General features: G+C 38.4%; 1 protein-coding gene across 2 annotated transcripts in view; it reads right to left on the minus strand.

Moving 5' to 3' along the window:
• Positions 1-27026, minus strand: part of LOC149948904 (ubiquitin-conjugating enzyme E2Q-like protein CG4502) — a 79536-nt gene that overhangs the window by 20726 nt on the left and 31784 nt on the right. For both annotated transcript variants that reach the window (XM_090174087.1, XM_090174085.1), the window contains exons 2-3: positions 8991-9117; positions 6035-7320 (exon numbers count right to left, since the gene is read on the minus strand). In XM_090174087.1, coding sequence (XP_090030213.1) covers positions 6325-7299 — 975 coding nt within the window. In that variant the 5' untranslated portion in view covers positions 7300-7320; positions 8991-9117 and the 3' untranslated portion in view covers positions 6035-6324. The remainder of the gene's footprint in view (positions 1-6034; positions 7321-8990; positions 9118-27026) is intronic.

Raw genomic sequence — 27026 nt, forward strand, 5'->3', positions numbered from 1 at the left:
GACCAAAATTAGTATTTGATAAATATTTTCTGGATGCGCTACGTAATAGTGCCATCTATCGGTGACCAAAATGACTATTTCGAAAATATTTTCTAGATGCGCTACGCAATAGTGCCATCTATCGGTAACCAAAATTTGTATTTGGAAAATATTTTCGGGGTGCGCTACCTAATAGTGTCATCTATCAGTGATCAAAATTTGTATTTGAAAAATATTTACTGGATGCACTACGTAATAGTGCCACCTATCGGTGACCAAAATTAGGATTTGAAATTTTTTCTGGATGCGCTACGTAATAGTGCCATCTATCGGTAACCAAAATTAGTATTTGGAAAAAAGTACGCGGTAGCTAAGGCCTAATAATGTTGATTGCCCTATAGTAACGTGGAGTTGAAGTCACGTGTCATTTTTTTGGCTTTTGGTGGAAAGATGGCGCTATAACGTAGCACATTCAGAAAATACGCGTTGTCTGCTAGCTGTCACTTTCGTATCAGTCCCTCGTAGAATTGTTGATCTATACAATTTCATATATCTACGAGAAAAACTTATTAATAGTTCATCAATGGATGGCGCCACTTTCTGATTCATTTTATTCGCTAGAAACATCCGTTCAATGGAAAATTTCGCTCAATGAAAAATTCAGCTTAAGAAGACGATGAAAATATTATTCTATATTTAGGAAAGACCATTTTCATGTACTACTCGTGGAAGGGGTGATGAAAAAGACTACGCCACACCCCATTAGCGAGGTTCTTAAAAGTAGATTTGCGCCATTACACCATAAGTATATAATTATTTTTCCATAAGTGTGTCAGTTAGTCGAGATAATTAGTGACAGTTATATGTAGAGTGACGTAGAATTGACGTCGAAATGTTAAAGGGCCACTAGTCGCGAGAAAGATAGGCGTCTTAAAAACCGATTATCAGGCGCCGGTACTACGCCTCGGCGCGTATTTTAGGCCTAATGACTTAGTCTGAAATCTCCCACCAAAAAATGCGCGGTCATTCTCGAAATAGCTCTCGGTAAAAATTTAACATACGGATGAAAGCTCCAATACTAGCCCTTGTTAAAAATCGCAGCGCTTCTCTTTCGAAGCGGTGGCGACATCTCGCGTTGCACATTGTAATCGTATTGTAAATATTTTTAAAATTAAAATTTTAAAACGTGTTATAATATCAAGCGGATACTTTTCGCTTTTTCTGGGATTTCGGAGTAGGCCTAGTAAGAACTCTATGACGGCATTTTACCGCGATTCCGTGGTGGCGAATAGTTCGAGTCAGAGTACATAAAAATGCCTGTGGCCATTTTATATATAAACAGATAAATGTATAAATATATAAATAGATAAATAGATAGATAGGTAAATAGATAAATAGATAAATAGATAAATAGATAAATAGATAAATAGATAAATAGATAAATAGATAAATAGATAAATAAATAGATAAATAGATAAATAGATAAATAGATAAATAGATAAATAGATAAATAGATAAACAGATAAATAGATAAACAGATAAATAGATATATTAATTCTTGATAATATAATGAATTATAATGAGGAATATTTTTTATTCTGACTTTGCTGAAGATGGCGCTACACAACAGTAGCGGGCTAACTCGTTTGATTTTAATCTTGGAGGAGATAATACAGATTTAATAACGGCGCGCGACGCACGCTCGGTTGCACGTTCCAATTAACACGTGACACCCCCTATTGTTGTATTATAATGGATTTATCGCAAAAATTACCTTTTAAAGTAAAAATTATATAAATTAAAACTGCTCAAACTGTTTCTAACGAAGAAATCTTCATACGATATTGCAGTCTATACAACGGTTAACTTTAATTGCAAACTGTAGACAAAAATTGAGTCATTGTTATCATTCTGCGAGCATTTATAAAACTACAAAATTTTCAAATTAAACATCAAAGAAGCGCGTGATTTGCTTTAAATGTACTAGACATGGCTGAAAATGAGGGGGATGGAAATTTATTTTGGAAGACAGGTCAAATGATAAATGACTTTAGAGAAAGGAGGTGGGCGGGGGGGGCTACAACGACGAACGGACCCCCCCCCCTTCTCAATTTACAAGTCAAGCTTACGAGAAAAATGGATTATGGTCGGGGGGTGAGCGGGGGACGGAAGAACGCGGTAAATCTCATTTTATTAACCGCTAAAAACTTGCCCGAGCGAGAGCTGAGCGAGGTAAATTAAGCGAGTCGCCTTGGCTAATAAAACGCCCCCTGGTGGAATCATCTATTTTACTATCCCCACTAGTTATGGGAAAAAACCCATCGTGATTCATTCGCCCCCGGATAGATGGCGATAGTAGAACGAGCCCCTGTAAATTAACCTCTCCCTGAACACCGACGTACTGCGAGTGGAACACTTCTACAGGCGACTGACCTATTTTAAAATTTTTATGGTCGTAAACTATCAAAAAAGGAGTCTTTTTTTTAAAGAAAGCGAAGAATCTATTTTTAAAACATCGATTTTATATTCGAATTGAATGAAAGCGAGTTGCAGTCGATAAAACCTTTAACATGGAATAACGAGAAAGAAAAACATAGAAACCGTTTATGAGAGATTAAAGTTAACGTCACCTCCCGATGAAGGCCGGGTTGGGGTCTTTTGTAAAGGGTGAGAGTGAGTCAAACTAATAAGGACAAGACGAAAGAGCGACAAGCTGACTTCCCCTATTTAGAGTCGCTATATAAATGGGGCCCCCCAAAAAAAGCCTAATATATCTTGACAGCGAGAGGAAAGGTTATCAATCTTGTTTAACCCAATATTCCGGCGTCAACGGAAAGCGCGGGGGACGTCACTTTATCAGCCAATAACAAGTTAGATTGCCGACTAAAAGTTAGAGGAAATTAATCAATACGTAATGTCAAAGTAATAGAGAGAAAAGTTACGCCAAAATACCCGGAGATAATTTTTCGAGGGCAACGATAGTGACGCCATCTAGTTTAAAGCCACGAAGATAAGCGAGTGTTATCACTTCCGCCCCCCCCTGCCACTTACCCCCCGCAGTTTTGCCTTGACTTAATCTAAGGAGGAGGAGTTTACACGTAACAAACGGGGGCAGCTGGGGGTGGGGCGAACGCCCTGTTAAAGTAAATGTTGACGCGGAAAAGCCAAAGCAGATGGAATTTTTCAATTTTTCTGAAAAGCACATTTTTTTATCCTCGAAATCATAAAAGCCTATTCGACGGAGTGGTTTTTTTATTATTTTTATTTGCTTTTACAAAACCTTAAAAAAAATGTGCCTTAGCTTTAAAAAAAACGTAAGCTGGAAATGAAGGTTGAATCGATTTGGAAAATTCTCCCAGGACAGTTGCTGACTCGAAAACGTTTTAGTCCGTTCCATTACGAAGAAAATATTACTCTCTACTTAACAAAAAAAAACAACCATTGTTTTGTCAATGTTACCCCAAAGGCCACCTTCTTCTTGAAAAAATAAGGTTCAAAGCAGTAGGAAATATCAGAAAATATCGGAAGTTGAGAAATGTTATTTATAAAACCAATCAATTTAATTGATTTTTCGTAACCATTCATTTTGAAAAATAACAATATACGCATTGATCAGTATTTAGGAAAATAGCTTTTCCAACCATTGATTTTAAAATGCAACAATATACTACGCATTGAATAGTACTTAGTAAATAGCATTTTCCAATATTTTATAACCATTAATTTTAAAATATAGGACATTGATCATTAAGTATAGCAGAGAACATTTCCCAGTGTTACCAAAAGGTCACTTTTTCAGAAAAAAGTTCCCAGGATAGTGGAAAATGTTATATAAACTTGTATAGGTTAAAGGTAATAGTTAGTGTAGGGCTCGCGTGGCATGAAGAGCTTGCCACCACCCTCCTACGCATTGTAACCCGGCCACCTGTTTAAGGCATTATAAGTCGCTAGATGACTTGGGCCTAAGGTGGTGCCTTGGGTATTAGCCTAGCTGATTATTATTATTATTATTATTATTATTGAAAAATATTGCAAAAATTCGGTATTCAAAATTAAGGAATATTGTATTTTATTCGCTAAAACTATTAAATTTCATAGAATTATCTAACCCAGCGGTTCCCAATTTTATTTTGCTATGGAACCCTAAATTATCCACCTAATTCTGGCGGAACCCCAACTCATTTTTTTTACTCATTTTAAACTCTTAACACAAACAAAGATGGCCGCGCTGCGAATTCTCGGAACCCCTGTGACCCTTTTACGGAACCCCAGGGTTCCGCGGAACACCTTTTGGGAACCGCTGATCTAACCATTAAATTTAAATTATAGAATAGACTACACAATGACCAGTAAGTAGCAAGGAACGTTTTACAATGTTACCAAAAGGTCACGTTTTCAGAAAACAATTCTCAGGGCAGTAGCAAATATTGAAATTATTGCCAAAATACGGTATGGAAAATTAAGGAATATTGTATTTTATCAGTCACAAAATTTCATTGAATTTTCTGAGACGATAATCGGGTATCATGGTCAACTTTGGCCCGAGCACGAGACTCGGGGGGGGGGGGGGGGTAGGAAAAAAGTCACCAGCGTGCTCTTCAATTTGCGTCAGTTTTAGGGAACTAAAGCGATAGGGTCTGATTTGATTGTTTTGTGGGGAAGGAAGGTGATGGGTATTGAGAGAAAAGCTAGAACAAAAAACTACAGCTGCAAACTCATTTTTGGTATCTGTATATTTCCACTTGGGAATAAACGGTATTATTTATTGATAAAAACAGAATCGCACCCCCCTTTAGCGAAGTTATTAATAGTCGATATACATTATTATCATACATAGCGCATATATTAGTGATAAGTATGATACGAAAAGATATCGGTTAACGGACAGATTGTCGCGGAGGGATGGCGTAGTAAGATACTTGTCCACCTCCAAGCGTACATCCCCGGGGAAGCGAGAGAGCCAGCGTTTTTCCCCAGAGCCCAAAGCCTCAGTAGCTTCGCGGCCAACTCCCAAATATAGCGCGTGGAAGCTGTTCCCTCAACTTAATATAGATGGCCTTACTTTATAAACGGGAGATGTCAAGGTCATTCGAAACGTTTGTTTACCCTGTTTCAAGCCAAGATGGGATGAAGTGTCTACATATCTCTTTGGTGGCAGAATCAGGGATCAGGGTACCCACCGGAAAAACCCTTCACCAGCACCTTGAAAATTTCATTTACAAATTTTTCCCGGGGCCCGAAATCTCTGAACGGCTCTGGGCCAAATGACCGCGTCGGCAAGTTTGATTGTGATAAATACGAACAAAAACAAGTTTCATAATCGATGGAACCTTACCCCTGTGCACTTTGTTTCTAAGGTTAATTAGTAAATGAGAATTTGATTGATAATGAATGGTTAATCCGATTAAATATATTAAAAAATTAATTAAGAAAGTCGTTTTTGATGTGTCAAAGGTCGTACATTTTAAAACCTGAAACTTAATAGAAAGTGACGAGAGAGAAAAATTATATTAACGTTATTTTTAGTTTGGAAAGAGTTTTCGTTTTCAATAAGCCTTGGCTGCTCCAAAAGAAAGATGGCGGCGGAGATTTTACGTGACATCACCACCTGACAGCAGTGGCGTAGTCAGAAATTGATCGAGGGGGTTAAGATTATGTAAATTTTCGGGGAAGTGTAGAAGGGATGAAATTTGGAAATAAATTACCAATAACTCTGCAATTAAGGTAATTTCCCCATAGCCTATTTTGATTATTTAATTGCGGACCATTTTCCAATTAAAAAAATAATAAATAGAATTAAGTATAAAATTAAAATCTTTAAAGCAACAACAGCGTAACTCGCGTTACGTGGTTTTCGATTTCAAACGACAGTACGTTACTTTTGGTATTATTCAATACGACAATAAGCAATTTAGACTAGTCTTATAGATTCATATATAACCCTAAACCGGGAAAAAATATCGTCCGTCGTGAAATTAATGGACGGAAATATCAATTTAAAAAGTAGGCCAAATAATCTTTGAAGTATTAAGGTAGAAGTAAAAATAGAACTCACCAGAACGCAACCAAAATCCCTCAGACGCTTTCAATCATTTTGCTAGTTTTTCTTAAACAAAAAGTTTCTTTTCGATTATGTTCGCTGTACTTCCGGAGACAGTTTTTTCGACGGATAAAAAAAAGTGTAAAATCAGTATAGGAGGAGAGAAAGATTGAAGGACAGGAGGAAAGGCGGTCTAGAGGAGGACAAGAGGAGAGGCGGTCTCGAGGAGGACCGGAGAGACGAACCAAATGAAGAAGGAATGACGGAGATTGGAAGGGAAGGATTCGGGGAGAACGGTCACTCGGTTATCCGTCGGCCAATGGCGGGGTGACCCATCCGTACTTCTCGTGCGTCTTGACCAAGGAGCGGAAAGACGCTTCGGCCAGCTTCCGGTTGAACTCTTTTCCGCTCTTGCACTTGCGAGCGATGCGGCCTTGTCCTTTGACCAGGCTGGCGGCGAACTGCATGATGACGGCTTCGACGGTGTAGGCGCTGGCCCATCCACGCGGCGTCAGCAGCTCCATGCAGATGGCTCCGCCCTCCATGACGAAGCCTTTCTCGATGTGCGGCGAAATGACCCTGACGAAGGGTGGCGAGAAGGGGAAATTGTCCGGGAAAGCGACGTTGAGCAAGATGCTTTCGACGGCCGAGGCTCTCATGTCGCGGGCGAGGTCCGACTCGGGGTCGATCTGGAAGAGCCGGATGTTCCACTCGTACAAATTGTCCTCCACCAGCTCCACCGTGAAGGGCGGCGTGTCCGACAGCCGCCCGTACTTGGCGATGTCTTGAAACTCCTTCATCAGCCGCCGGGTCCGGACGGCCTGGTTGTGCTTGACCACCGTGTCCGAGACGCGCTGCTGCTGTTGCTGCTGCTGCTGAGGGTTCCCGTTGCGGTCCACTTCGGAGCCGTTGGCGTTGCCGGAGGAATGGCCACCGTTTTTGGAAGAATTCTTCGACTTGAACAAGATTCCCGTGGCGCCGACGAGGCCCAGGACTCCGCCGCTTCCACCTCCGTTGATGGGGCCCGGCCGCAGAAGCCCGTTCTTGGCGGCCATCGGGCCCGTCTCGGCTGGACTAATCTTGGAGTCGCGTCTGGAGTTGCGCGGGCTGTTGTGGTGTCCGCCGCCGAAGAACCTCCTGGCAGGATGATGAGCGGGCGAACCCGTGTTGGCGTTGTGGTTGTGGTTGTGGTTGTGGTTGTGAGACTTGCGTGACGTCCCTTCCTCCCCGAGACCTCGGTGCTCCGAGCTCTTGAAGAGTTTCTTGATCGCGAAGGCCATACTTAACGTCTTGACCTTGACCTGATACGACATTGAAAGAATACCCGTTTAGAACTGAGTTCGTTATTCAATATTATAACAACCAAAAGTGACATAATTACCAACAGTGTGTCAATCGGACCTATTTCCGAATGAATGTTACGAGCGAAATACAAGTTGGGAGGGGAGAAGGGAAAGTATGCCTTGGGGAGGGAAGGAAGTTAAAACCAACAAATAACGCCTCGTAGTGAGGAACGAAGGAACTAAGTAGCACTGGTCAAAGTTAGTGTATTTTTGGATTTTTCGTCGTTCTGTGGAGATGCTATCGCCATCTACCTACGATATAATACCATAGACTAAAAAAATATCCAGAAAGGCGACAATAAATAGTCTTGTATGTGGTCGATCTCAGTCGAGCATTCATTAAACCTTTAGGATACGAAAGTACAGGGATTGTCACACTTTTGGTAATTATGTCACTTATGTAACAACTAAGGATATCTACATATACACATCTACATATATACACACATATACATATATACACACATATCTACATACGCACCTTTACATATAAACATACATACATATCTACACATACATAAATATGAATATCGTGAAAACCAATTTATACAAAGATGCGAGCCATGCAATGGAGAGAATTAGGCAGACAGCCGAGTGATCGGAATCGGGGCTTATAATCGCGAGCGACGCTATCGAGTTCGGCGCGGGTTTATTGGAATCATTAATGGCAAGAAAGAGAGCGAATGACACAGTGCAGGTAGGGCCTAGCGCCACCGATCCAACGCCGCCGTCGACAATATTTTCTCTGGCGCCGAACCGCTGCCGCCGCCGCCGAGTCATTTTACGTTTCGGCGCACCGCCGACGCCAACGCCGATACATTTTGAAGCCGCCGTCGAATTATTTTGAGATTTTCATAGTAACAGCGTTGCCAGGTCCCGAAAATAAAATTATCGTACTAGGACGATGAAATTATCGATTTGCCATAAAAATTATCGCACATTAGCAACGCAACGATAATTCTCGCTAAATTTGAATTTTTTACTGATTATTAGCGCGTAGTTGAGTACTTTTTTTTATACGAGATACCTTGACTTTTAATACCGTAAAAGCTTAAAATTTCGGCCTATTGAAATAAATAAGCTTGCATGAAACAAGAAATTAATAAAGAAAAATTTATTTATTTGTTATTTTTGAATTAGGAACTGTGAACCAAAAATCTCACTTGGTTTAAATATCAATTTCAAAAATATCACTTGTTTTTAAACTAGCTTACATAAAAATCTCAATAAATTAAGTATCAAATGTCACTTCGAAGACGTCAGTGTCATCTATTTGAAAATTATAGTACAATTATAGTACATCTTGGCGGAATTATCAAAAATAGCGTACTATATAGTACGCAGTTAAAATTATAGTACGCCTGGAAAATTAGCTTGAAATTATCGACATGTACGATAATTATAGTAAGTTTGGCAACGCTGCTAAGTAGCTTTATTTTTTTTCCTTCAAAAACATTTTGGATTTTTTTCCGCCGCCACCGGAAAAAATCAACGTCGCCGAGAATTTCTGGAAAATCGGCGCCGCCGGCTGATTTCCGCGAAACGCCGCCGCCGACGCAAATCAATTCGGCGCTATGCTCCGCGCGCAAGATGCTACTTTCTTTTGAACTGAGAAAGAGATAACTAACTGGAGGTGACGATTTATCGTTGGGCTGTTGGTGGTGGAGCGTCAGGACTTCATCGTGCAACTTGACCTTCTGACCCTCGCAGGCGGACGTTCGGACTCCCTCCTTCCTCGAAAAGCTGTCTCGAGTTCTGCCGGACCAAGAATGTCCGCGAAAAAAAAAAGTAAATTAATTGAGTATGGTCGCCTCGGAAGATGGATAGAATTATAGGCCGTTCACTTCGATATAAGCGAGCCCCAACGATACACGCTCTATGAAATAAAGATGGATTCGCTAGTAAATCGTATAGGCTTAGAGCTTTGGGGAAAAACGGCGCCACCTAGTTTGATTATGGTCAGCCTAATGCGCGAGGAAATAGCGGATGACGTCTGAAAAGTTCACCACTTCGAAACCAAAATTTATACAAGATTGATCATTTCTGAATATTTCTAGTATTTACATTTTATTTTTATATTTTTTCTCGATATTTCTCAATCTTTCCAATATTTTTCAAATACAATATTTCAGATACTTTCGATATTTCCAACATTTTTCAAATACAATATTTCAGATACTTTCGATATTTCCAACATTCCTCAAATATTTCCAAAATTCTTCAAATATTTAAAATATTCCTCAAATAATTACGATATTTCCAATATTCATCAAATAATTACGATATTTCCAATATTCCTCAAATAATTACGATATTTCCAATATCCCTCAAATAATTACGATATTTCCAATATTTCTCAAATATTTACGATATTTCCAATATCCCTCAAATAACTACGATATTTCCAATATTTCTCAAATATTTACGATATATCTACGGATTTCGCGAGATTTCTAATATTTCACAAAATTCCAACATATCTAATGGGTTTCCATATTTCCAGAAATAATTATTTCAATGTCTCGCTAAGTACTTGTACAGATATTTTTAAGTGGCACGCATTTAATTAATATAAGGGCATCGAAATTTAAGTAACGTTAGATTTTGCACCCTCTCATTATTGGCGAAATACGGTTCAAATGACTCGAACTTTCATCCGACCATTTCCCACACTCGAAAAAGCCATTTGAGTGGCCGACATAAAACGAATGTGTCAATTGGAGCGGACCTACCGCGAATCATTCAACGCGCTTAAGCTCATTGATAAGTCGCTAATCTTTCGGTGTTGCTAAATTTCACAGTCATTTAGAGTCGAAATATGTAAATTTCCAATTTGTATTGAATATTCCCATAGAAATCCAATTTGGTAAAACGCGTCCTGCAAAATGGGAATCGTCGAATCTTCCAGAAGGTTTCGTCAATAAATTATTCATCTAGTTCGGATGTAATTCCCTTCAGAGCTTCGCGACGTTCGACGATAGCCAGAAGCTTATAATATATATATCTCTTCAGATAAAAAAAAGCATCCATTTAGGACATTAAAATGAAACAGGTATCTTTCCGGGCTATAGAGGCGCCTTTTCGACCAAACCGCGGAAGCATACACCGCATTACGGCTTGTAGTAGTCCGCTTGAAAATAAAAAATTTAAAAATTACCGTGCATAGTGATGTTTACATATTTATAAACCTAATTTTCTCGATTTAATCTTGGACGAATAATAACTGGACCCTAAACCAAATTGCTTTTACGGCAGTGCCGCTTGTAGCGCCGTAGTGTCAAGTATTGGAAAGATTTCCATCCAAATAATAAACGCGTGCCCAATATTAGCGGACGACGTTAGGCCTAGCGTTCTTAGTTCGTCAGTGTCAAAGTTTACACCTTTATTTCCATTTTGACAAGGCATTTTTAAATTTATAATCTATTTAAAACTTCACACAAACTATATATGCAAAAACATTAAAGCGAACTTCCTATTTAAATAAATTGAATCATTATCCTTTCATTTTTATTCCAATACAATTATTACTGAATAATCTTCAGCCTATTAAAATTCCAAAAGTCTCACTTCTATTAAAAACAGCGGAGCAGACGACGGAATGCGGATAGGGCTGTGCGAGTACTCGAACATCATCGAGTATTCGGCCTTTTTTGAGGTCGAGTACACGAACTCGACCTCGAAGAAGTAATTTCAGAATACTCGTCGATTTCCTAGTACCAAAATATTGCATTTTCGGGTACCCGATTACTCGAATAAGCTGCTCTCTAAACTCGTCGAGTATTAGTTTTTTCTATCCTCGTTGCTTCAAAGTTCAAAGAGGGGCTTTTACGACTTTTTGGGGGACAATAAACGGTACCTATAATGTTGTGGAAACTGTGATTCATTTAAATTAAAGGAATATTTTCAGCATTGAAAGCTACTTTATTTAATTTCATAATTACTTGAATAAAACCAGCTCCTGATCAAATACTCGATAACCCGACTCGTTAAAAATATTACTCGAGGTTTTTTTAGTTACTCGACTCGAATAAGAGAAAGTTTCCCCTTTATCAAGTACTCGATTACTCGACTCGACTTCAATATTACTCGACTCGAATACTCGATTTGATACTCGATAACCGACTCGATTGCCTAAAACCACTACTCGCACAACCCTAAATGCGGGTCATCTGACATACGCGCTTGTTTTGTATTTGGATATAAATATTTCGCGATTATTAAATATCCCTGAATTTTTTAGTCAACAATTTGTTTTCCTGATATTTCCAGGTTTGCATGATTTACATTCTAAATATAGCTCATTTATAAACCATTATTTTAATGGGTTTATTTCAAAATTCAAATTATTATTTTCAAAACCAGAGGTGGATAATGTTACATAAACTGAGTTCCATGAAGCACAGATTCCGTTGTGACACACCTTGTACGCATGAAGTAATAGTGTACTTCAATTATGTCGCATGACGTCAGCCTTAGAGAACCAATGAGATATCGGGCTGCTTTGATTGGGAGGGGGGAGGAGCTTACTGTTTTCCCTAAGTACCAATAAATATAGTCAAAAGGGTATAATATTTTTACATAAGTGTGACACTCCCTATTCTTCACAAGCAAAAGGTATACTGAGAGCTATTCCGCTTTCTAACGCGTTACACGTAGCCTTTGACAGCGCCTCGCTAGTGGGAGATTTTCTTCTTGTGATGACGTCTCTAGCTCTCAGTAAAATATTCCCCAAAGTGGCAAACTTATGGAACAATATTATAGACTTATGATATTGTTGACTGATTCTTAAGCCAAAAAAAATCAATTCTTCAAATTGCATCGACCGCCGTGAGAACTGCGAAACTTTTCGACACAAATACGAAACAAGTAAAAACTTTAAATAAAGATATATAAGCAGCGTTCACACTAGGTGAAAATATGACGTTTGCGTCGATCGTGTCGGTTCTTTCGATTTCTTACACCGTTCAGACTTCTCAACAGAGACTTTAAATTTTCGCGCGTGTCGTTTACATTTTTTCATTTCGTTGCGGACTGCCGAAAGCTCAAAAAGTTCATAGCAGACAATTAGCCTTATGCCTCATCAGCGCTGACTCTAGGTTGTGGCGACCTTTAGAACCATCGAAATACTATAACCAATCAGAGGTGGATAAAAAAATATTTCAATTTTTCCGCCGTTATTACTGAGCTCTGATTGGATGAACAATCCCCTTTTATGTTAATCTCCGTGCAAGGTTGGTTCCTTTCTGAACAGTGAAATGAACGAACCGACGCGACCAACATAACCGAAACGACACGACCGATGCTAACGTATTGTTTTCACATAGTCTGAACGCTGCTTTATATATTACGTGATTAATATTTCAAATATCGGACACTGTGGTGCTACAAGCGGTGCTGATTTAAAAGAACCAAGTAGATTTAAAAAATAATATTAATAATTAAGAAAAATAATAATAAATATTGTATGAGTTGTTAGGACTATTATGAAACTGTATTAATATATCAATGTAATGATTTTTTTTTTGGAAAATGTATCGATTGCCGTTTCAAAGGCTACATCAATTGTATATCCCCTACCACGCTCAAGCTTGTAGCTTATGTGGATCTGGGGAGATGTATTAGCTTATATTACCAAACTATTGTAATTTTCATAAGGCGTCAATAAATTATATCAAATCAAATCAAGTAGGGAACCAATGAGATTTGATATTTTTAGAAGTAGAAATAATTAAACCAATACTAAACGACATTTATAAAAAAATATATCAATTTAGAACAGAATGAAGCCACTTAAAAATCGGAGGTTACTGGTGGGTGGGGCCTATTTTAGTTGCCACGGTAACGACTTTATGTCGGCTATGACACGGATCACGTGGTGTTTCGCCTCGGGATCTGCGACGTAGAATCATGAACATCAGTTCATTAACTTCTGATATAACTACCTTTAAATAAGGTTCTAAATTGAAGAAGGCAGAGAAACTGCCGAAAAGGCGTTTTGCCCCTGACCCACCACCCCCTCTTCGAAGGTCTTCGTGGCGATTAAGTAGACGCCCTCCGTTGCGGAGGTTGGCGGCGCTGCAGTCGCTTTTCACGTGGCCTAACTTGATCAAGCGCCTTAGCGCGATAATCGCCTGGAGATGCGAGCCGTCCTATCTCCATTTTACAAACCCCGAGACGCGCCGAACGACCGCTTTCCGTTCCGTTGCCAGCTTATCTTGTCGGCCCCGAGCCCTTCCGGCCGTAAATCCCCGTCACTTTACGGTGGCAGCGAGGTAGACCAAACGGAGGGGGGTACACCCCGGACCATTCTGTCTTTCGCTCTTTACCTTTGTAGAAAGTAGCGAAGGAATTGACTTTTTGCTCTTTCGTCGTTCCTAAGGGCCTTTTTGATCGAAAGTGCGTTTGATCGAAAGTGAAGTTCATTTGATCGAAACGTTTTTTAAGCGTGATCATTTGATCGACAAAAGCGACAGCATCCGAAGTAGACCTTTCTTATCAATCTCATTTTTTTACTGAAATGCTTGAAAGAAGTTCAAAGGTTGCAGGTTAGGTTAGGTACAGAGCCGGATTACAAATAGGCTTACTAGGCCTGAGCTTAGGGCACCAAGCCTTCAAGGGGCACCAAGAATTTAAAGTACAAAAATTTTATCATTTACTGTCCACAAAATATTTTTTTTCTGGATAATTTGAGTAAATGCGTCCACATTTTTCGATACCATGTAAAGCAATCATTTATTAACGTCACTAAACTATCCGCAAAGTCTACATTGATATTGTATTTTCCATTTGTCAATGATAGATTGCTGGAGCGCCTCGCTCGCTCGCCACTGAAGGGGGCACCAAAATAGCTTGGGCCTAGGGCCACACAAGGTCTTAGTCCGGCCTTGATTAGGTAAAAAAACATTTTAAATCATTTTTTTAAGTGTTTAAGTTTAATGGTAACGATGATGTCAGTAGGTCATATTTCACTAGTTACGATGTCAGTAGGTGATATATCACTAGTTACGATGTCAGTAGGTGATATTTCACTAGTTACGATGTCAGTAGGTGATATTTCACTAGTTACGATGTCAGTAGGTGGGATTTCACTAGGAACGATGTCCGTAGGTGGGATTTCACTCGGTACGATGTCCGTAGGTGGGATTTCACTTGGTAAGATGTCAGTAGGTGGTATTTCACTAGGTACGATGTCAGTAGGTGGGATTTCACTAGGTACGATGTCAGTAGGTGGGATTTCACTTGGTAAGATGTCAGTAGGTGGGATTTCACTAGGTACGATGTCAATAGGTGGGATTTCACTAGGTACGCTGTCAGTAGGTGGGATTTCACTAGGTACGATGTCAGTAGGTGGGATTTCACTTGGTAAGATGTCAGTAGGTGGGATTTCACTAGGTACGATGTCAGTAGGTGGGATTTCACTAGGTACGATGTCAGTAGGTGGGATTTCACTAGGTACGAGGTCAGTAGGTGGGATTTCACTAGTTACGATGTCAGTAGGTGGGATTTAACTAGGAACGATGTCCGTAGGTGGGATTTCACTCGGTACGATGTCCGTAGGTGGGATTTCCCTAGGTACGATGTCAGTAGGTGGGATTTCAGTAGGTACGATGTCAGTAGGTGGGATTTCAATTGGTAAGATGTCAGTAGGTGGGATTTCACTAGTTACGATGTAGGTAGGTGGGATTTCAGTAGTTACGATGTCAGTAGGTGGGATTTCAGTAGGTACGATGTCAATAGGTGGGATTTCAGTACGATGTCAATTGGTGGGATTTCACTACGATGTCAATAGGTGGGATTTCACTATTTACGATGTCCGTAGGTGGGATTTCACTAGGTACGATGTCAGTAGGTGGGATTTCACTAGGTACGATGTCAGTAGGTGGGATTTCACTAGGTACGATGTCAGTAGGTGGGATTTCACTAGGTATGATGTCAGCAGGTGGGATTTCACTAGGTACGATGTCAGTAGGTGGGATTTCACTAGTTACGATGTCAGTAGGTGGGATTTCACTAGTTACGATGTCAGTAGGTGGGATTTCACTAGGAACGGTGTCCGTAGGTGGGATTTCACTCGGTACGATGTCCGTAGGAGGGATTTCACTTGGTAAGATGTCAGTAGGTGGGATTTCACTAGGTACGATGTCAGTAGGTGGTATTTAACTTGGTAAGATGTCAGTAGGTGGGATTTCACTAGGTACGATGTCAGTAGGTGGGATTTCACTAGGTACGATGTCAGTAGGTGAGATTTCACTAGTTACGATGTCAGTAGGTGGGATTTCACTAGGAACGATGTCCGTAGGTGGGATTTCACTCGGTACGATGTCCGTAGGTGGGATTTCAGTAGGTACGATGTCAGTAGGTGGGATTTCAGTAGGTACGATGTCAGTAGGTGCGATTTCACTTGGTAAGATGTCAGTAGGTGGGATTTCACTAGGTACGATGTCAGTAGGTGGGATTTCACTAGGTACGATGTCAGTAGGTGGGATTTCACTAGGTACGATGTCAGTAGGTGGGATTTCACTAGGTACGATGTCAGTAGGTGGGATTTCACTAGGTACGATGTCAGTATGTGGGATTTCACTAGGTACGATGTCAATAGGTGGGATTTCACTAGGTACGATGTCAATAGGCGGGATTTCACTACGATGTCAATAGGTGGGATTTCACTATTTACGATGTAGGTAGGTGGGATTTCACTAGTTACGATGTAGGTAGGTGGGATTTCAGTAGTTACGATGTCAGTAGGTGGGATTTCAGTAGGTACGATGTCAATAGGTGGGATTTCAGTACGATGTCAATTGGTGGGATTTCACTACGATGTCAATAGGTGGGATTTCACTATTTACGATGTCCGTAGGTGGGATTTCACTAGGTACGATGTCAGTAGGTGGGATTTCACTAGGTACGATGTCAGTAGGTGGGATTTCACTAGGTACGATGTCAGTAGGTGGGATTTCACTACGATGTCAATAGGTGGGATTTCACCACGATGTCAATAGGTGGGATTTCACTATTTACGATGTAGGTAGGTGGGATTTCATTAGTTACGATGTCAGTAGGTGGGATTTCACTATTTACGATGTCAATAGGTGGGATTTCACTATTTACGATGTAGGTAGGTGGGATTTCATTAGTTACGATGTCAGTAGGTGGGATTTCACTAGGTACGATGTCAATAGGCGGGATTTCACTACGATGTCAATAGGTGGGATTTCACTATTTACGATGTAGGTAGGTGGGATTTCACTAGTTACGATGTAGGTAGGTGGGATTTCAGTAGTTACGATGTCAGTAGGTGGGATTTCAGTAGGTACGATGTCAATAGGTGGGATTTCAGTACGATGTCAATTGGTGGGATTTCACTACGATGTCAATAGGTGGGATTTCACTATTTACGATGTCCGTAGGTGGGATTTCACTAGGTACGATGTCAGTAGGTGGGATTTCACTAGGTACGATGTCAGTAGGTGGGATTTCACTAGGTACGATGTCAGTAGGTGGGATTTCACTACGATGTCAATAGGTGGGATTTCACCACGATGTCAATAGGTGGGATTTCACTATTTACGATGTCAGTAGGTGGGATTTCAGTAGGTACGATGTCAGTAGGTGGGATTTCACTATTTACGATGTCAATAGGTGGGATTTCACTATTTACGATGTAGGTAGGTGGGATTTCATTAGTTACGATGTCAGTAGGTGGGATTTCACTATTTACGATGTCAATAGGTGGGATTTCACTATTTACGATGTCAATTGGTGGGATTTCACTACGATGTCAATAGGTGGGATTTCAGTAGGTACGATGTCAATAGGTGGGATTTCAGTACGATGTCAATTGGTGGGATTTCACTACGATGTCAATAGGTGGGATTTCACTATTTACGATGTCCGTAGGTGGGATTTCACTAGGTACGATGTCAGTAGGTGGGATTTCACTAGGTACGATGTCAGTAGGTGGGATTTCACTAGGTACGATGTCAGTAGGTGGGATTTCACTACGATGTCAATAGGTGGGATTTCACCACGATGTCAATAGGTGGGATTTCACTATTTACGATGTAGGTAGGTGGGATTTCATTAGTTACGATGTCAGTAGGTGGGATTTCACTATTTACGATGTCAATAGGTGGGATTTCACTATTTACGATGTAGGTAGGTGGGATTTCATTAGTTACGATGTCAGTAGGTGGGATTTCACTATTTACGATGTAGGTAGGTAGGATTTCATTAGTTACGATGTCAGTAGGTGGGATTTCACTATTTACGATGTAGGTAGGTGGGATTTCATTAGTTACGATGTCAGTAGGTGGGATTTCACTATTTACGATGTAGGTAGGTGGGATTTCATTAGTTACGATGTCAATAGGTGGGATTTCACTATTTACGATGTAGGTAGGTGGGATTTCATTAGTTACGATGTCAGTAGGTGGGATTTCACTAGGTACGATGTCAGTAGGTGGGATTTCATTAGGGTGGGTCGCCTGAATAGTATCGAAAATGGTTTGTCTCGAATGTGAATAACACCGAAATATTGTACAAAGTGTACTAGTCTCGAATCTGAATAGTCTCGAACATGAATAAAGATGAAACTGATTAGCGTCGAAACTGACTAGTCTCAAAAGCTCATGTGCGGTACTGGAATAGACTCGAAACTGACTTACCTCGAATGGGAATAGTTTCGAAACTGATTTCACTCGAATCTGTTGGACGGGAAACATTCCAGGGAATATAAGAAAATCCTCAGAAAAATTTTATTTGGTAACGTGGAACAATAGGCCCGCCACCCCCTTTGTTCCCCTTGCGCCACCTCCATTAAAGTACTTTTTAAGGAGATTTCAATCGTGCAAAAGTTATTCCCCGCAAATCATTATTTAAAAAGTTATTTTTACTTAAACGAAAAGTGCAACCCCCCCCCCCCCCCTCTGGGATCCAAAGACTATACATTGGCGCCGGATGGTGCCGCGCACGCACTTTGCTCGAGCACTGGGGGCGTGCGGCACCACCCCAACCCCATTCTTGCTATCACGATCGGCCTTCTGTAACGCACCAAGTATTGTCGGGTCTGATACTTTTAACTTGGGCGTAGCGGCGCCACCCTCCCCCCTCAGCCCTGTTCTTTATATCATCATGGGTGCATGTGGCGGACCTATTGTTGAAAATAGCCATCAGTTTCGAAACTATTCCGGTTCGAGTGAAATCAGTTTCGAAACTATTCCGATTCGAGTCTGTTCAGTTTCGAGAGAAGTCAGTTTCGAGTGTATTCCAGTAGCGCACATTGAGCTTTCGAGACTAGTCAGTTTCGACGCTAATCAGTTTCATGGTTATTCATATTCGAGACTATTCAGATTCAAATCTAGGAAACTTTGTACAATCTTTCGGTGTTATTCACATTCGAGACTAATCATTTTCGAGACTATTCAGCGGCCCCCCACGGTGATTATAGTGAATGGGGTTGGGGGGGAGCGCTACGCACCCCCGCACGAGAGCGAAGCGAACGTGTGGCGCTGTTAGCCACCAATTATATAGGTACTTTGAACGATCAACGAGGTTTAGTTAAAAAATAAAAAACAACGCATTGCATTGATTTGTCGATCTTTTGAACTTTGATATTTTACATTTCGATCATATAGGAAACGATTTTTGAATGTCGGTCGTTTGGAATAAGATCAAAAGGACCCAAATCATTAAAAGGCATTAAAAATGGCGCTCGATGACTTGGGCCTAAAATGGTATTAGCATAGGCGTTGATTATAATTATCATTACTATTATTATTTTCTTTGCCAATAAAGGTCATTAACGTCGGTATTTGGGTAAATAATTATAAATATTGGTAAATAACGGGATTTTGGTAAATTATGGTAAACATGGTAAATATTGGCCATTCAGGATTTTTCCTATCAGTTTATTTACCATTTATTCACTTCTTTCTGCATTTTATAATTATTCACCACTTTTTCCATTTCTTTTCTTCACGTTATTTATTTAACAGTTTTAACATTTTTTACAATCACGTTATTTTCCATCTTTTTAGTTTTGAGCATTTATTGACCACTTCTTAAATTACACTAGGAACGATTTGGATCCTTTTGATCGAATTCTAAACGATCGAAAATGGGTCCTTTCGATCGAAGTATATTTGATCGAAATACAAAAATCGGTTCCTGTATGAACGAAATGTAAAATATAAATGTTCAGAAGATCGACAAATCAATGCAATGTGTTCTTTTTTGTTCTTTATATAAAACCCGTTGATTGTTCAAAGTACCAACAGTAACCAACTACTGACAAGCCACCTACTGATATCGTACCTAGTGAAATCCCAGCTACTGACATCGAAACCTAACCTAACCTAACCTGCAACCTTTAATATTTTCTCAAACCTTTCAGTAAAAAAAGATATTGATTAGAAAGGTCATTTTTTTCGATCAAATGATCACGTTTATAAAAAGTTTCGATCAAATGAACTTCAGTTTCGATCAAATGCACTTCGATCAAATGAACTTCACTTTCGATCAAATGCACTTCGATCAAAAGGACCCTCTGTCGATCGTTTGGAATTCAATAACGCTTTTAATTCAGGTGACCGGGTTACAATGCGTAGGAGGATGGTGGAAAGCTCTTCTTGCCGTGCGAGCCAAAAATTCTTTACACTCACTAGTACCGTTAACCTCAACAAGTTATTATGGAAAGAGAAAAACTCGAGGGAAACCCCTTTAACGGCTATTTAACATTAACGTGAAAAATTCCGTTATTTCACAATATTGATAAAAATACTGTTATTTAACGTTATTGAGAAAAAATTTCGTTATTTAACATTATTGATAAAAATACTGTTATTTAACGTTATTGAGAAAAAATTCCGTTATTTAACAATATTGATAAAAATAATGTTATTTAATATTATTGAGAATAATACTGTTATTTAACAATATTGATAAAAATAATGTTATTTAATATTATTGAGAATAATACTGTTATTTAACAATATTGATAAAAATAATGTTATTTAATATTATTGAGAATAATACTGTTATTTAACAATATTGATAAAAATAATGTTATTTAATATTATTGAGAATAATACTGTTATTTAACAATATTGATAACAATACTGGGGTGGCGGAGTGGTTAGCACTTTCGCCTCGCAGCAAGAGGAGCCGGGTTGGATCCCAACTTGTGGCACTGGGTAAAAACTCGGAACAACACCTTCTGCAAGTTTTCTCACCGCTGGTTTAAGGGTTTTCCCCCGAGATCTTCGGTTTCCCCTTCCATGAAAACTGGTTGAGGTTAACGGTAATAGTTAGTGTAGGGAGCTGTTGGCTCGCGTGGCTCGCAGGGCTTGCCACCACCCTCCTACCCATTGTAACCCGGCCACCTGAATTAAAGACTTTAAAAGTCGCTCGATGACTTAGGCCTAGGGTGGTGCCTTGGGTATTAGCCTAGCTGATTATTATACGATAGGGGTCCATCGACTTGCCCTTCACCAGCCACACCCCTTTGAAAATTTCAGTTACAATGGCCCGCGATATAGTAATTAGCCCCGGGGCCCGAAATGTCTTTACACGGCCCCGAATGTATGATCTAATTTGACATAGCGTATGAAGTATGTTATATACTTCTGTTAGAAGTTAATAAACCCAAGTTATGTATGATTTTTGGGCCCTACACAAATACACTAATGCGATAAAATTGCTTATTATTATTTAAACTACAAATAGGTTATTTTTCCATGTTTAATAGTTAAAATAGTTTGAATAGTTTAAATAAGGCTTAAATTAGAATATAACAGAATATATAATATAATTATAAGAATTTAGGTTTTCGAATTTATCTTTGTACCATTTTACTATAGTTTAATCGAGTTACCGGGTTCATACAACTTTTGAAAAACCAATTTCACTGATATTTGCAGGTTTTTTTACAGATATTTCCCTAACATTTCCAGGTTCAAAACCACCTAATATTTTTAGATTTTTTTTGTTAAAGCAACCCTTTTAAAGTAAACTCACTCAAGCCTCACAAAGTTCCCCGAAATCCATGAATTTTGCTAAAATTTTTAAATATCCCTAAATTTTCCCTGGATTTTTAGTCAACAATTTGTTTTCCTGATATTTCCAGGTTTGTATGATTTACATTCTAAATATAGCTCATTTATAAACCAATATTTTAATGGGTTTATTTCAAAATTCAAATTATTATTTTCAAAACCAGAGGTGGATAATGTTATATAAACTGAGTTCCATGAAGCACAGATTCCGTTGTGACAAACCTTGTACGCATGAAGTAATGGTGTACTTCAATCATGTCGCATGACGTCAGCCTTAGAGAACCAATGAGATATCGGGCTGCTTCGATTGGGAGGGGGGAGGAGCCTACTGTTTTCCATAAAAACTTGTGGTGGTGCCTTGGGTATTAGCCTAGCTGGTTATTATTATTATTATTTAACATTATTTAGAAAAAATTCCGTTATTTAACATTTTTGTGAAAAATATTCCTAGGCGAAAACTATTCGCTAGTTTTGGAGTAATTTTTAGGAAACAGCGAGCAACTTCAAAATACCGTTTGGGTGTTATTGTATGGAAGAAGTTGGCAGTTTGGGGTAAAAGGTGTACTCTCTTCCTTCCAAAGCGAGCGAATAGTTTTGGCCTGTTATTTACCGGTGACATCCAGCATATTCGAAAAGAAAGGGTTATTTTTGGGACCATGTCTAATGGCTCGGCTCTTCGCCGTGACTCAATATTTAATGGCGAGAAAGGAACGAAAAATACTACGACGCGCAGAATGGTCATCCAGCGCCCTCTTCTGTCGATAAGAGAATCCCAGAACTTCACTCCGGACAGATAAAATGTCGCTGCAGTTCTCTTTCGGGGCTAAACACAACACCAGCGGCGCCCTGGCACTAAGCCTAGCGGGATTAAGCGACGTGATATTTCAGATCGAAACCACGCTCTTTTAAAAGTTCAAGATTTAAAGGTACCTTGTATTAGCGGAAGTAAATAATACAATCCATACGAGAGAAGTATCCAAATAGGATGTGAAAGCAAAACGTGTATTTCAAGTGTCGAGGCAGTTTTTGATAAATTCAATCGATGAGCTTTTCCAGACAAACCCAAGATCACACCGCATCAAGGTCCAAAATGTACCGCGTGTATTATTCCGCTTGACTATGTAGAAAGTGTAAATTACATAAAAATTTCTGGGGGTTAACGGTAATAGTTAGAGTAGGGAGCTGTTGGCTCGCGTGGCATGAAGGGCTTTCGGGGCTTTCCATCACCCTCCTACGCATTATAACCCGGCCACCTGAATTAATGGCTTTAAAAGTCACTCGATGACTTGGGCCTCAGGTGGTGTCTTGGATATTAGCCTAGCTGATTATTAACTATATAAATAAAACATTTGAAAATTTAAACACAACTAGTTTTATTACCATTCGGTAACAATAGCTGATTATTATTATTATTATTCACCGATTTATAAACCATCTCTTGTTCCCATTAAATTCAAGTATTTGAAAGAATGTATTTATTTACATATAAAGGGGATTGGGAGTAACACAACATTGTCATTATCACTAACCCGAGATGAATTTCACAGATTTTGTTTAAATTCGGGGGGTACGTTGACCTTTATGTAACTGGGAATTTCCCAAAAGGAAATTTTTGACGGTCTTTAGTTTTGCCATGACAACCAAAAATGTTTTTGATTGCTTAAAATTATCTTTACCCCATGGTATAATTTTTTTTATAAAGTCACTATATATGCTAATTTACATGAAATAGAATAGCATTAACAGAATAAGATGATGAATACTTATCTCTAACGTCTATATTATTTACTTCTGGTATTATTTATCCGTCCTCCTCCCCGTGGGAGTTACAATGAAGCAATACGAATGTGGGATTCAGTGAGGGCAGGAGCAGATTGCAACCGGGGAAACAACAAAAAAATACATACAAAAGAAAAAGTTAAAAAAAGCGCAAGCTGTGTCCATTAAACAACAAACTTTTTTGCTTTAATTTTTTTTCCAAGAAAAAAAAAACCCAATCCCTAATGTACCGATAACGCGTCAATTTCGTACTAGTTTTATCTATCATTCGTGATAAATTATCTGGCTTATAAAATTGATGTATATGGCGAAACCTAAATTATTCTTTCCAACACGTTTTATACGTTTTACAGCGTAATATTCTTCAAGATATTGGTTGAAAAATAATCAATAAAATTGGAGGCAGGCGTCCGGAAAACATCTGGTGCTTCGCAGCAACAACAACTAAAAAAATATATATATATACGTGAGTTTGTTTTTCACAACCGGCTGGTGTAGAGCGCTGGGGAACATTTTAGCCCCAAAGATGGCGATAGAAGTCGGTGAACCCTGTAAATTAACTTCACCCTGAACACCGTTGTCGAGTGTGTGGAACACTTCTACAGGCGCAAGAAGGCCTATATTCCAAAGTATGGACTACTGAAGCGGTCTGCATTTATTATTAATAAACTTCAGCGGAACTGCAATAATTAATTTTCGTAGCAAAATGAACCTTCTTCTATTCGTTATGAGGTCTTTTGTTACTTGAGGGTTGCAAATCTCTTTAAATTATTGTACTGCTAATGTTTTTCGTTTGGAACATGAACCTTCGCAAGCTCCTGCTGATTTTTCTAAAAGATAATATGGGGCGAAATGTATCATGTAGTGAATTTCCACAGTGAATTATTACAGAGGGAAATTATTTAATGTAATTAAATAAAAGGAAATATTCCTATAGACGTTAATGTTCTTATTTTACAGCCTACGGTGGAGTAATACAGGCACTACATTTTGGGCAGATATGCATCCGCAGTTTGGTGGGAAACTCGGCCGCGTGTAAAGCTCGCTCAAGCCTGCGAAGGAACTTGTTTCATTTCAGTGGATACCTAGATGGATACTTCTTTCATAAGAGATTTATTATAAAATTACACACGCACGGTGCCTAATCAGGGTTTTCACATTGTTTTTCAGACTTTTACAATTTTTACCTGAATGCCATTCCTGGAAAAAATCTAACATTGATTTCGCTGACATTTTTTACCATTTCATAAAAATCCCCGTGTTTATTACCATTTCATAAAATTCCCTGTGTTTATTACCATTTCATAAAATTCCCCGTGTTTATTACCATTTCATAAAATTTCCCGTGTTTATTACCATTTCATAAAATTCTCCGTGTTCATTACCATTTCATAAAATTCCCCGTGTTTATTACCATTTCATGAATTCCCTGTGTATATTACCATTTCATAAAATTACCCATATTGATTTAAATTTCATAAAATTAATCGTGTGTATTACCATTTCATAAAATTCCCTGTGTTTATTACCATTTCATAAAATTCCCTGTGTTTATTACCATTTCATAAAATTCCCCGTGTTGATTAAAATTTCATAAAATTCCCTGTGTTTATTACCATTTCATGAATTCCCTGTGTATATTACCATTTCATAAAATTACCCATATTGATTTAAATTTCATAAAATTAATCGTGTGTATTACCATTTCATAAAATTCCCTGTGTTTATTACCATTTCATAAAATTCCCTGTGTTTATTACCATTTCATAAAATTCCCCGTGTTGATTAAAATTTCATAAAATTCCCTGTGTTTATTACCATTTCATAAAATTACCCATATTGATTTAAATTTCATAAAATTAATCGTGTGTATTACCATTTCATAAAATTCCCCGTGTTTGTTACCATTTCATAAAATTCCCTGTGTTTATTACCATTTCATAAAATTCCCCGTGTTGATTAAAATTTCATAAAATTACCCGTGTTTATTACCATTTCATAAACTTCCCTGTGTTTATTACCATTTCATAAAATTACCCATATTGATTTAAATTTCATAAAATTAATCGTGTGTATTACCATTTCATAAAATTCCCTGTGTTTATTACCATTTCATAAAATTCCCTGTGTTTATTACCATTTCATAAAATTCCCCGTGTTGATTAAAATTTCATAAAATTCCCTGTGTTTATTACCATTTCATAAAATTACCCATATTGATTTAAATTTCATAAAATTAATCGTGTGTATTACCATTTCATAAAATTCCCCGTGTTTGTTACCATTTCATAAAATTCCCTGTGTTTATTACCATTTCATAAAATTCCCCGTGTTGATTAAAATTTCATAAAATTACCCGTGTTTATTACCATTTCATAAACTTCCCTGTGTTTATTACCATTTCATAAAATTACCCATATTGATTTAAATTTCATAAAATTAATCGTGTGTATTACCATTTCCTAAAATTCCCCGTGTGTATTACCATTTCATAAAATTCCCCGTGTTTATTACCATTTCATAAAATTTTCCGTGTTTATTATCATTTCATAAAATTCCCCGTGTTTATTAAAATTTCATAAAATTCTACGAAATGATTTCCAATTCTTAAAATTCCCCATTTTTTAACAGTTTTGAAATTTTACCGACTAACCAATGCATAAAATACCCCGTTTTCTAAAAATTCTTAAAATTCCCCATTTACTAACTATTTTTAAAATTACCCATTTTCTAAAAATTCTTAAAATTCCCCATTTGCTAACTATTTTTAAAATTCCCCATTTTCTAAAAATTCCTAAAATTCCTCATTTACTAACAAATTCCTAAAATTCCTCATTTACTAACAAATTCTTAAAATTCCCCATTTACTAACCATTTTTAAAATTCCACATTTACTAACCATTTTTAAAATTCCCCATTTACTAACCATTTTTAAAATTCCCCATTTACTAACAATTCTTAAAATTAGCCATTTACTAACTTTTCTTAAAATTCCCCATTTACTAGCTATTTTTAAAATTCCCCATTTACTAACCATTTTTAAAATTCCCCATTTACTAACCATTTTTAAATTTCCCATTTACTAACAATTCTTAAAATTCCCCATTTACTAACTTTTCTTAAAATTCCCCATTTACTAGCTATTTTTAAAATTCCCCATTTACTAACCATTTTTAAATTTCCCATTTACTAACAATTCTTAAAATTCTCCATTTACTAACTTTTCTTAAAATTCCCCATTTACTAACTATTTTTAAAATTCAACGGCTGTTTAGGTGTATTTCCTAAAATTCCCCAATTTCCCTAGTTTCCTTGACCTATGGCAACCCTGCGGTTTTTGAAGGCCATTTTAAAGTGAACAGAGGTTTTTAACGAGTAGGATTTGAACATGAAGTCAAAAATCGAAAGGCTGGCTCCAAAAACGGCGGCGAAGAACAAAGGAGGGGGAGCGGCAATGGGGCCCCCGCACAGGCAGCGAGAGGGCCTTCCGTATTCCGTGACAGTGGGAAATGTCTCCATTGGGAATGTAACTCGATCTTGGCGTCTTTCCTTCTGTGCCGCATTAAGGGCATCTGTTTAGTTTCGCTTCGATTCGATCTCATTAAGCCGACAAACCTTTCCAAATGGAGTTTCAATTAAAAGTGACTGCTAATCCCCACGGACTTCACCCCCCCCCCCTCCAACCACGCCACGAATCTCTCGAAGCTACCTACATACCATCATAAGTAACATATAATAACCACAAGTACGACACTTCCTATTGTTTTAATACTAGTTTTCTGATCGAACATTTTTCGATACTGACTGACAAGGAGACATCGCGAAGTGTAACCC

The sequence above is a fragment of the Leiobunum rupestre genome, chromosome 4 (assembly GCF_980474605.1).
Source record: "Leiobunum rupestre chromosome 4, qqLeiRupe1.1.hap1, whole genome shotgun sequence".
NCBI classification, from domain to species: domain Eukaryota; kingdom Metazoa; phylum Arthropoda; class Arachnida; order Opiliones; family Sclerosomatidae; genus Leiobunum; species Leiobunum rupestre.